Raw genomic sequence first — 13,205 nt, forward strand, 5'->3', positions numbered from 1 at the left:
AAAATTGCAGTTTCTTAATCTGATCAGATATATGACGCAGTTCACTGATAACCCTCACAACGTACGCTCATTTCCAACGAGATGCCGACAGGCTGCTCGGATAGCTGATAAAATATCAGCCGTCTATCGGGCTATGTTTGTCAATATTTTATCCGTTTAATTGTTTTTCGATAGTCGAGGGTCGGTCTGGCTTTTTGCGTACGAAGGGTCAACGGAACGGGCCCGGGTTATACGTTACAATGAAATTGAATCACGCGTTAACCCAGGCAAGATGGTAAACAGTTGTTATTGGCAGAATAATTTTTTGCCTACGTTACATCGGAAATTAGCTGTCGCTGCACAATCTCGTGTCAATACCTCATGTAAACGCCTCGACGTAGACGGACCGTAACGAACGTACTGCCAAAAAAGAAACGTGAGTTCGCCGTTACGTTGTCCCGGCTCTTTCCACGGTAGTTTGTCTTTGTCACAAAAATCCGTTTATACATGTGCGGGTTATGGTGATGTGATGCTTTTGCGCGCGCTTATGGGACACTATAAATGCGGGCGATAAAAAACGCAAGATGTAAAATATTGCTTCTACATCAGAGAGAAATATATTAAAACTTTAACTAAAAACTGGTACCTAAAATAACTAAAAAAAAAAAAAAAAAACCACTCTCCGTCAATTCTCATATTACGCAAGGTATTTCATAAACATTGTTGGAATGGATGGAATTCAATAAATCTTTGTGGTCTCCGAAACAGTATATTAAATAACATCATACGCGAATAAATTGATATTAAAAAAGTGATGTCGCATGGAATTATTGGAATGAAAAAGTTAATGCATCGTTTAAAATCACTTGCGCATATACATTGTCACGTGTCCAATTTCCAGCGTCATCCATTACATCCATACGTGTATACATAGCACGCAAAAAAGAAGAAAAATAACGATGAGCATTGGATATTCGCCTCTACCGCAGATTTTTTTTTTTTCCCCCAAGATACGCTTATTCAAGCGGTATTTCTCTTCTTCCCCAATTTCAGCTTCCGTCGATCCAGCTGGCTGTCGTTGTTCCGTTTATTCGATTTCGGAAATTCTCATGCTGTCTCGTTTTGACGCGTTTTCCCGGCGCAATCGGCAGCATCGGCGACGATTGTGCGACAGTTCGCCGACCCGTCCCGACGTTCGTTAATTGTCACGGCGGCGTGACGAAGTTGGAAACAGCGGGTACATGTAGTAGATGGCCGGAGCTTACCTCGTGCGTATCGCGTTTAACTATGTTTTAGTTTTCTCCCTCTTTGCCCAATCTACCGTTATTCCGACGCGAAACATCGCACACGTGCACTGGGAAAGAAAAACTGCGGGACAATGCACGAATTCACTGCCCGGAAGTCGCTCAATGGCCGCTCGGTGATTGCGATTCCACGTTTCGACCGCGTCCGTTAAAAATAACGGATATAGCGATCACCCTTTTTTTTTTAATTTAGTAACGCGATTACATGCAAATAATTAACGATAAATGACGACGATAAAAAAAGTAAGTGTTTTTTTTTATCGTTTAAGTAATTAATGTAAAACGAAAAAAACGTTTGAAAACGAAAAAAAGCACATTAGGCGATATAAATGCAGAAAAGAGAGAACATCCCTTTAATTTATTTTCTAAACAAAATGTTTAATATAACTCTTTCGTATAAATTGCTACATGAAGTTACGCGCAGCAAATTAATGTTTAAATATTTCAATGCAATACAGTGCTTGCCGTTTCATTTTAATTTCCCTGAATTTATTTCGTGATATTCCATTAAAATTGCAATTTGCTTCGTGCAATTAGTCTATTAGTGCCATTAAAGAAATTAAGGGTGAGTGATGGCTTCGTTATGAATGTCTCCGCAATTTCGTTAATTTTGTTATAACGAGTTTCGAAGCAGCCATGTATGATAAATAAAAGATTCTTTCTATACGTTAATAGTACGCACGTATACGAATATCGTTTTTATCGTCTACTCGTAGTATTTTCCACGCATAAAATACATGCAATGTACAGCATGTATAACAGAAAAATCGGTATATGAACCGCGTACCAATTAAAATCAACCGTTTTTATACTTAATTAAAAAGGCGGTGTGTGTATTCATTAAAAACTGAAATATGTAAATATTTCTATGTATATTATATGTAAAAATGCTATGCACAGAGTTTTGATCAATGCATATTAATCCAGATATAAAAACGATAAAGATTGAATTAAATACAGAATATATCATATCCATACAGTTCAGAAAGTTATTTTATTAAAAAAAAATATATAAAATTTAAAAAAATACTTCCATTAAGATAGAAGTTTAAATTAATTTTCAGATTCGATCTTCCTTCTAATTAATAAGAAAATTAAATATTAATTTTTCAGCTTTAAAAATATTGGCTACTAAACAGAATAAAAATATCAAATTAAGATTTAAATTTTATAATATGATAGGTATAAGTCTTATTTATAATATGTAAAAAAAATAGGTACGCGCTCGCTTGATAAAAAACTGTCGAACAGGAAGAGCGAAATAGGAATCTATGTGTTTTTTATATCATCATTACATTTATTGAAACAGTATTCACGTCGATGAATATTTTTACAATATAGTATTCTATGTCGCTTTTTCGCTTTTAATCCTGTCTTTTTGATTCATGCTTAAGTTCTCTCATAACATGATACATAATCGATTATGAATTTTATGTACAATGCAGTCTAGTCTCTTACCTAATGTAATGTGCAACATTCCGTAAGTATGCAAATATCGCGGATATTGATTATCTAGTTTACAAATAGAAATAATCGTCTCGATATTTTTCTGTTTGATTTACGTTATATGCACAGGAATGTATTTTTTAAATCTTATAATTGAGCCACGGTTCGTGCTATAAAAAAAAATCACGGTGGAAACCACCAAAACGCGAAGCATTGTTGGAATATAAACTTTTTTTTCTATCAAACTGAAATTGATTAAATACATTGATTTAACACACACCAGTAGCTCAATGAAAGTGATTCTTTAATCTAAAACAATTTTTTCGCTTTGCACTTTGATCACGTTTTGTGTAATTACGCTAACCTTTCTCTCTCTTTCTCTCTCTCTCTCTCTCTCTCTCTCTCTCTCTCTCTCTCTCTCTCTCTCTCTCTGTCTGTCTTTCTTTCTCTGCATTATATTAGTCGCAATTTTCGTCTGGAATATATATGACCTGATTTACTTATATAAATCATAACGTAAAAAATTATATACAAATTGAAAGCATTGCGATATTTCCTCTCGATTCTGAGTAAAATCTAGAAATGTTTCATGATCTTCAGCGGATAGATCCTAATTTGTGTTTTTCGAGCTATAACATTATAAAAAATCTATGAGTTCTAAGATAAATCGTATCTTAACATTTTAATCATTATGATATATTTCTTTACTCGTATCATATTATATTACGTAATAAATCTATTACCTAATGATTTACTGCTATATTCTATATTACGTGCGTTGAATTATTCAATAATCATATCTAGGATTTCGTTTTTTTTCTTGTATTTTTTTTTCTTTATGAAAAAACCGGCTTGAAAGAAATTAATCAGAAAAATCATTTAAAATACTGAACTGTCTTAATTAGATAATCACGATTGAATCAATTCAATCAAATATATAGAAGGACAAATAATTTAAGTATTTATCTTTCATAGAATCTGATGGAAATATCGAATCTGATATTAAAAAATCGGAAGATCGCTTTACAATTTAATAATAATGGACAAATAAAATTTTAATAACAAAATCATGTCTTATGTACAGAATTATTTGACTCACGTGTGAAATTAAATAAGTTATCTATTATTTTCCCCAAAAAATCTTATTTCTGTTTTTATTTTAAAATTTTATTAACTTCCTATTTAAAAAATATAAAACTAAATATCGTATAAGACACACACATATAATCTAAAAAATTTTATAATATAGGCTGCGGTCCACGAATACTTTGAAGCGTTCGATTTGACCAATCAGGAAATAGAAATCTACGCTTCGAAATATTTATAGTATCAAATGGACCACAGCCAATAAATAATTAAATAATTCTTTAATAATAAATAATCGTGATAACCAATAATTTATCAACATTTCATAGAAAGTTAAGTGATTTATTGTAGTAAAAGGCGACTTTTAATTAAGTTCTGCAAAGGAACCTTTATTTTATTTATAATTACATTTTGATCTTTTGAATTATATTTTCCGCGCTATTATCATGATACATAACGCACGGGAACGCTTATTATTGACCTATTTAAATATATTTACGTATTATCTTTTCATATATTTACTTATCTATACACGAGCTTTACATTTTAATATAACATCCGTTATCCATAATCGTTGATGTCCACTTGATTATATTTTGATTAATCGGTGAATTAATTTTGATGCGTTTTGATTTTCAAAAAAATTACTTTGATATTCTCATAGAAAATTTAAATAAATTGGAAATAAAGTGACATATAAGTTTGGAAAAGGAACATTACTTTCGATGAATTGCATTTTGATTATCGAACGATTAAAGACACATATGTGTTGATGTAACGAATTATTTAGTTTAAAAAATCCTGTTTACAATAAACAAACAGAAACATATCGAGGCTATCTATCTACTATTATTACTAAAGTGATTATTTCTGGTTGCCTTTCCATTCTTTGGTGGTGTAACTTCGTATATTATAAATACTCTTTCCTGATATTGGAAATAATTATATTTTGTGTGCAATTTGACGCTACAAATGCTGCGAAACTTTTGATTAAATTGGAAGAAAGAATTTTACTAACTGATTAATCAAAGAATGTTTCGAAGCATTTCTAGCATTAAATGGACTGTAGCCTTTAACATATAAAATTAAAAAAAATTTTTTTTTGTGAAAAGTAAAAATTAATTTGTTTATAATGTTCATTCGTGCCTTCTAATTACTCGATTACTTACATAAAATATTAAAATTAATTGTTTTGAAATGAAATAACGTTTTATGTAGACATTAATTTCGTTTCCATGCAATATCAACCTTTTCCTATATATAAGTCAAAAATTCTTTCCTAAAAATTATATTTTTGTATTTCAAATATGCTTGTCTAAGAAAAAAATAGGCTTTTACAAGTTTAATAACATTAAATACCTATTCGGAACATAAATTCAAGAAAAACATTTACACTTATATAACAGTACTCGATTAAAATTTTACTTTAACGTTATAAACAAAAAATTTCTTAATATAAATTTTCAACTCTTTAAACAATTCTGTCATATATTAAAAGACTGCGGTTTGGTAAATAATAATTTTGATTTTGTAAACAATAGATTATCATAATATTAACATATAATAAATGTTGATATCATAAAATTTGGATTTTACCTATAATTTGATGCAAAAAATTTTTGCAATAAGATATTGATATTCTCACAGTCTTTTGAGAAACAATCATCGCATTATTCTCTCTTTAGCAATCAATCCCTTATGCAATCTTATTAATTAACATTATACATTTAACAGAAACTGAATAAATCAAATCTGGGCAAAGTTATTATTATAGCGTATATAACTCAAGAAATATATAAAAAATATCTGGCACGTTCGAGATACTGAATTGTGCCCGAGGCACAAGGTTTAGTTAGAATATTTGCAAATATACGATTGTATGTGTACCATACAATTATATCGTAACCAATGATATAAGCTATATACACAATACTGCCCAGATCGAAGGACGAGAAACAATTATCGGTCACGTGGCAATTTTCGCACGTACATTGTACTGTACAAGGTCACGGCAAATTCTACCTGCTCATTACTCGTTTTATCATATGTACAAGAGCCTTAATTAATGATAATTATTACTCAACTAGTTGATAATAATTGTTAGATTATAAATTCCGATTCGTGTAATAATTATTTCATAGCCATCGAACGGATCCAGCCATCGATATTCTGTTCGAAAGCATTGGCAGTTGTAACAGATCATGCAATCAATCCGATCTTTCCAAATACGGCGTCGTTCTATCGGTTGACGTAGAATACTACGAGGCCATTATTAAATTAGTTAAAATACAAATTCTAATAGAGTTCTCGCAACGAAATGACGAGATGAGCAGTTTCATCGTTAGACAGTTCACGTATATTCGTTGAGGCACGGACAATATGCCGATTTAGTTATACAAAAAGCACAAGTGCAAGAAAGTTCTTTTGGCGAACACTCAATCATACTACTAGGGATGTTGAGACTGATTCGGCATTTTTGCCATGATACATTTAACACGATTTTATACAAAAGAATGGAGAGTCTGTGAAAGATTTTCGTGTTAAAAACGTACGTGCTAAAGATCGTCCGCCACATCACTGCGTCCTTCACAGAGCTTTGGTCCACTGCACTTCGGTCCATACTGTGATTCTCTTGTCGTGGCTTCCGAGCACTCGACGAACGAATATACGCAGCGTGTGACAGCGAAGCGTAAACTAAAGTGATCTATCGCGGTCGACCGGACGATTTTTCCGAACGTGCACCGTTCCGCGACCGTCGATTGCTGCGTTCACTTTGGACATTGTCTCTCCTGACTTTTGACATGTTTCACTTTCTTTCTTTTTGTTTTTAAGATGCGCGATTCACGACGCGGCTGCTCACCTTAACAGGTTCGCAATTATGAGGGTGATGCTGGCGAGTAGAATGGTCGGAGCCATGCCGCAGCTTCCACCATGCTGCATAGCCGCCGGATGTTCACCTGCAACAGAAATGTGCAAATTGATTTTAGTTCCTTCGTTTTCAAATCCGGATAATAGAGAGGGAGAGACAGAATGCTCACGAACAAAGATATACACTGCAGATGTCGGATACTTTTAGAACGGATCTCATACATTGAGAAACTCATTTAGTTAAATCAATTAATTTCTTGAATATGGATTTTGAATATGGATAAAACAATTTAGTTGAACTAAAACCTTTATTGTAATATTTTACTTGTTTTTGATAAACATTAATATCTGAGTTAAAGTTATTTATCAGAAACAAGTAAAATGTTACAATAACCAAATGGTTTAGTTTAGTTCAACTAAAGTATTTTATTGCATCAACCAAGGATTTGTTTGCCCATATCCAAATAAGAAATTAATTGATTCAACTAAATGGGTTTCTATATATACAATTTTTTTAAATACACAATTTTTCAAATACTTTTTAAAGATGTTAAAATATATAGAGTTACTTAATAATTAATATATATTTGTTAAAATGATGAAAATTAATCCAGGTCATGAACGACCCAATTATGTGTACTAAAGGATGAAATCGTGTGTATATTGAGAGAGTTAATATACATTAGATTTAATAAATGTATGTAATATATGTATAATATATTTAAAAATGTTAAATATAATTAAATGTCTTAGAAGAACAACGCAAAGAAAAATCTAAACACAGAGAGTTTCTTTTTATTTTAATTATTTTATTTGAATTATATTAGATTTTCAAAACGAATCATACTTTTTGAAAATTATGTTAATAAGCAAAGTTAAAACAATTCTTCACTAAATAATCTCTTTAATTTTTTAAACATTGAATATATATTTAAGTATCAATTTAAGTATCAATTTAAGTATCGATATTTACTAAAACGCAATATTAAATTCTTTTAATAATGGACTAACAATAAGAATACTTTTTAATCACGATAATTTCATCCTTTTCTATTTATATATGTCAAAATAATAAGGCAAAATTATTTGAAATAACAGATTCAAACATTATCTCGTCAATCTTAAATATCTTACGTAATTTCTAATATTCATCTTTCTGCGATTAATAAAATTAGTAAGATCATTATACAATTTAATAGTTGTTAGAAGTAATGTATAGAAAATTATTCGCGGAAGTTGAAGCAAATTCTATTGCACTTTACAGTTATCTATAAACCACGTCAGTTTCTTCGCATTGAATATTATCTCGAGTAGCTACATAACGCAGGAATTTAATTGTGCAGCCCTAATTAGATTCACAATCTAGGTTAATCGTTCGTAACACGTTAAACGCTAAGCAGGAACTTTCCAGCCTAATGACAATCTCTCTCTTTCTCTCTCTCTCTCTCTCTCTCTCTCTCTCTCTCTCTCTCTCTCTCTTTCGCTCTAGTAATTGGATCCTATAGACGAGAAACAATCGAGCCAATAAAATGCTTTATATTAAACACTTTCCACTTAAAAGTAAAAAATTTAACATTGATACACGATTATAAATACAATAACATAATACAATAACAACACAAATCATAATAAAAAAAGGAAAATTTATACCCAATTTAAGAAATAGATATTTTTAATTTTTATAAATCAAACTTATATGTCAAATTCTAAAAATTTCTAGAAAATTACATATTATAATACAGTGATAAGAGAAATATATCATTGTAATCCAACTTAAGATATATTTTAAAAGAAAATAAAAGAAATGAATTTTATGTTATAATACACATATGACATAAATAGCATAATAATATTTATTTTCAATATTCAATGACGATAATTTGTGACCACGTTACCTATATATTCTTTTCTTATTTATTATTTCTAGCTGTAAAATCTCTCGCTAATATAGTAGCATTAACTTTGATATATTTGCTTACAAATGTCGTTTCCTCGATCAATTTTTAAATTGTTGATTTTCAATACAAATCGAAATACGTTTTCCCATATTTTTTTTAGTAACCTCGTTTACGTCATCTTTTGCACATAGTCTCACAGTATGTTCGCGATAGATTTATAAAATCGTCTGTGCAATTTTCACATGTTACTATAAAGTTTCACGTCATGACAGAAAGGAATAACGCGTTTAACGTGTACGTATAAGGCGCGCTAGCAAAGGGTAGAACGCGTGTCGTGATACGAACCGTGGGTGAAATATCGTTTTGTTCGGCAATAACAGCAACTACGGCGAGCACCACGTTCAAGGGAGGAAACAACAATTTCGCGTTCTGTGTGCGACGGCGCGCGGTATCGTTGTGTCGCGTGTAACATTCGGCGGCAATAAAGATAATCACAGGTCCGGTGGCAGTGTATGGCACAACGACGGTTCCGCGACGCGGTAACCGGTCCCTTCGGTAAGGTTGCAATTTATGATCAAATTGAAAATCTCATCGAGCGGAGTTTACCGTTACGCCGCGTTTACATAGTCCGTTATCAAAAAATGATACCGGCGCGGCTCGACACTCGAAATATCGACGGCCAAGCATGGCCGACGTGCGTAATTGCGTTAATGCGCAGATAGTACGTGCCAAAACGGATAGCCCCCGGGTCGCATACAGGTTTATCGAGAAATAATTGAAATTTGCGGTCAATTTTGCAGAGTAATCAGCTGTGTTTGAAATAACGTCGATGGCCAATGTGCCGACCGCGGCGACCGGGTGCGCCCTATAAATTAATTATGCAGACGAACTGTGCCGCATTAATTTTCATCCGGCACCGGAAGCGGCCACTCTGCGAGCGGAGCGCGCGTTCGCCGGGCGTTTCCGGACGAAAGTGGGCGCGATCGATGTCTCGATGGTTCGAAGGGTGGAAAGTGCGCCACGGCCGTGGCGGGGGCGGACAGCTGCGTGGAAACCGTGGAAACCGTGGAAACCGTCGAAGAAAGCTTGTTAAGTTCTGCAATTCGATTGCCGTGCAAACGCGCGCGGTATACACGGCAAACGGTTTGTTGCCTGGTTGTCCGAAGGTTTTGTTGATTTTTGTAGCTTGCCGACGTGGAATGCTATGAATTCAAAAACATTAATTTAATCAGGGATTGAAGGGAGGCTAGCGTATTGTAAATTTATTGCGTTGTTGGCACGACGCGTGCAGCATCGATGTCGAAATGAAGCGAAACGAAAGTTACAAAATATCGATGCAGATTTTTTTCACTGAATATTGAGCAGATCACGTCACACAAATAAAGTGATGATGATGTAGTGTCTTTCGAATAATAATGGACTATATAATCGACTAAAACGATTGCAATTTTTCATCATAAGTTTTTACATCGTAAATCATAATCGTTTTGGTAATCATGGTATTATGAAATAATACACACTTTTTCAAAATTTTTTAACCGTTTTATAGCCCAGTATTAAATTAAAAGTCAAGGTAAAAGAGTTTGCTGAAATTTTTATTGAAAAATAAAATATTTTAAATATTGAATTAAAAAAATGTAAAATCAATCAATTCTAATCGTATAAAAAATCATATAAAAAATATCATTACGTAAATTTGGACATTAATTTGACTATTTCGTACATTTGTTATGTTCATATACTTTATTCTTTATTGAAAGGTCTCACTGCTAATTTTATTGAAATCAATTTATAAATGTCGATTTTGATTACAACAAAGGAAGCGCAAAAGATGTTGATTTCGAATGGTTGCAGCTGCAGCACGAGTTTCCCGAAACGCGTGCCGGGGCAGCGAGCTCGTGATGATTGACAGGTTGGATTGGTGAACTTGCCGAACAAGATATTACATGTGTTATCGCGAGCGCTACCGGCTGACAATAGATCAAAAGCGAGAGTATGCGTGCGGCACGGCGCCGAGTACTTGCTGCGACTCCAATATACGAGCCTGTCAAACTTTATGACGGGGGATTTCGATACTTGATGAATGAACGCGTGCCCGTCCCTTTCGAATGTCACACTTCAGGAGCCGCTGGCTTCCTGTCGCCGAACTTGCGTTGTGAATATGCGAACGTTTATTGATGTGAAATTTGTCGTGCGAACACAATTTCCCTGGAAAATTTTGCTATTCTCGAAAGCTGTCCTTGTTGAACAAATTTCCTCCGGAAGGATCGCGCGATAATGAAAAGGATGACATTTTGAATTTCTAAATTCCACCACTACACTACAGCTAAGGATATATTAAAGTTAATTCAAGCAAAACTGTCTACAATAATGAAATACTTGAGATGACAGAAAGGAAAGATTAAAATATTAAAAAAAAAATCATAATATTTAAACGAAAAGTAAACAATATTTAAGAATTTATTAACAAAGAATAAAATGGACTGTATATTTCTAAAAATTATTTTACCTACGGAAATGTGTAACAATTAAGATATATTATCTTCTGGAAATATCAAGAAACACACGAAAATAAAAAATAATATTATCTGAACGCATAAAGAGTACCTATTTGTACAAGAAATTTATCTTCAAAGATAAAGAAACTCTTTTGTTTATATTAAGATGGAATATATTTATTGTATAAAATTGAGATCTTTACCATTTCTTAGTCTAATATGACATTTTAGAGCTGACACATCGTGACATTTGCTTCATATGAAAGCTATGCAGTCTATATTTACAAAATAGTAGTCCACAGACTATCAATTTGCACGAAGAAGCAACGTGGAGTTCTTAGAATTGGACTTAGATATCTAATTAAAACATTATTGTTATACAGTATAAAAATTTACATGTATATGTGTGTAAGAGATATTTATGTAGTATGTAGTGATGTGTCAGTGGCATGTAAATCGTTTGTGTGTAAGTAAGTCCTATTTATACTACAATTAATCGGTATATTTATATACGGTATATACTATGATTTTAAGGTTCGCCTTAATATTTATTTTTTACATTCAAGGCTTTTTTAAATAAAAATTTCCTCTGTTGTAATACTTTTTGCACTCATGTATACATTTCAATGTTGTTATTTATATTTCACGATAAAATCCGAGATGAAATCAAAACATTGGATATAGTAAAATACACAAGTTAATGTGTAATTGTGTATTCGATCGAATAAGCTTGTTTAAAACTGGAGAAAAAAAGACATTGCGAATTTTTCCTCCAAAATGAATATCATGTAAATCCGATTGCGTTCTAATCGAAAATAAGCGGTTAACCGTGAACTTTGATCGAATCGCGTGATGTTGTGGACATGAAAATGTGGTATTACAAGAATGCCGACATGGAAATGTTTATACGCCAGTACTTGGAGATTTTTCCGCATGCAATAGTTCTTGAATGTGTATATGCACGCGACGTTTATCGAAGAGCGTGCATATGACGCAGCAACCCGACTCAACTCGCGCGTGCTTCCTCGACGTAAAGAAAAGAGAAAAGGAAGTATGAAGAAGAGAAAAATCCAACTATATCGAGTAGACGGTATATTGAGTTACATTGCACAAGAAACGCTGAGTAATTTATGCAAATAAATGAAAAAGTCATTAATTCCACTCTCGATTCTATCCAGTAATAACTTCACAATGCTCTGCGGCAATAAAGGAGATATTGCCAACCTGTTCAATAATATTAAGGTAATACGACGGATAAAATATTGCAGTTTGGTATTCTCTCGTTATTCGGTTAGTTCATAAGCGAATTATATTGTATGTACATTGGAACGCGTAAACTGTCAAGAACTTACTTCTGACTTTGTTTATCGAGTGAGTCTGGCTTGTATGCGGCATATCGTGTTTGCGGAATAGAAATTAATTGATATTTAAAGCAATAAACTCCCAATTTAAACGTCTTACAGTTTCTCGTACAAATGTCAACGCGACGTAATACGTATCATATTGTTTTGTTGCTTTTACGAAAGCATTGACTAGGAAATATATTTGATGAGATAAGATCACATCCAAAAAAACTAAATAACTATTATATTCGTCACATTTGTGGCTGTAGTAATGAAAATTCGTTACGTAATCTCTGGTTGGTTGAAAATTTAACAAATTATCGCGTCTACCTGGGTACCTATGAAGATATCCAGTGCCACTGGGTTATCTGAAAATTTCAACCGCGAATATTCAGACGTTTCCATCGCGATATGTCATTAAGACAGCTTTGAGTATCCGCCGAATATCCGGGTTGCCGGGTATGTCGCGCGAGGCGAGGGATGATGGGCTGCCGGATAAGTTCATGTCATAAAAAGAAGAAAATAGAAATTCGCTTACCATTCAGCACGTGGACCATTACGCTCGCTGGATTCGCGTTGCTAGGGACGCAGGTGTAATTTCCGCTGTCGGTCAATCTGGCTTGTGTCACCAGTAGTCTGCTTGTCGTCCCGGTATCCGTTTTCTCCGTCTCCAGGGAAATGCCGCCCCTGCGGTGTACACTGAATTATCGTAGATACTTTGGCGCCATTCTCGTCATACACATTGCTACTTTGTCATTAATTCTCTCTGCAGGGAAGGGGCCG

At 33.3% G+C, this 13,205-nt stretch overlaps 1 protein-coding gene across 4 annotated transcripts in view; it reads right to left on the reverse strand.

Annotated features, from left to right (window-relative positions):
• LOC105151283 (protein amalgam) overlaps positions 1–13,205 on the reverse strand; it is a 285,411-nt gene that overhangs the window by 63,369 nt on the left and 208,837 nt on the right. For 3 of the 4 annotated variants that reach the window (XM_011064906.2, XM_011064908.2, XM_011064909.2), the window contains 2 exons: positions 12,961–13,109; positions 2,560–6,772 (listed from right to left, as the gene is read on the reverse strand). In XM_011064906.2, coding sequence (XP_011063208.1) covers positions 6,672–6,772; positions 12,961–13,109 — 250 coding nt within the window. In that variant the 3' untranslated portion in view covers positions 2,560–6,671. Of the gene's footprint in view, positions 1–2,559; positions 6,773–12,960; positions 13,110–13,205 lie in introns of those variants that run through there. The other variant, XR_015545216.1, reaches the window with a different exon arrangement.

Source organism: Acromyrmex echinatior, chromosome 5, assembly GCF_024713525.1.
Source record: "Acromyrmex echinatior isolate Ae372 chromosome 5, ASM2471352v2, whole genome shotgun sequence".
Taxonomy (NCBI): Eukaryota; Metazoa; Arthropoda; class Insecta; order Hymenoptera; family Formicidae; genus Acromyrmex; species Acromyrmex echinatior.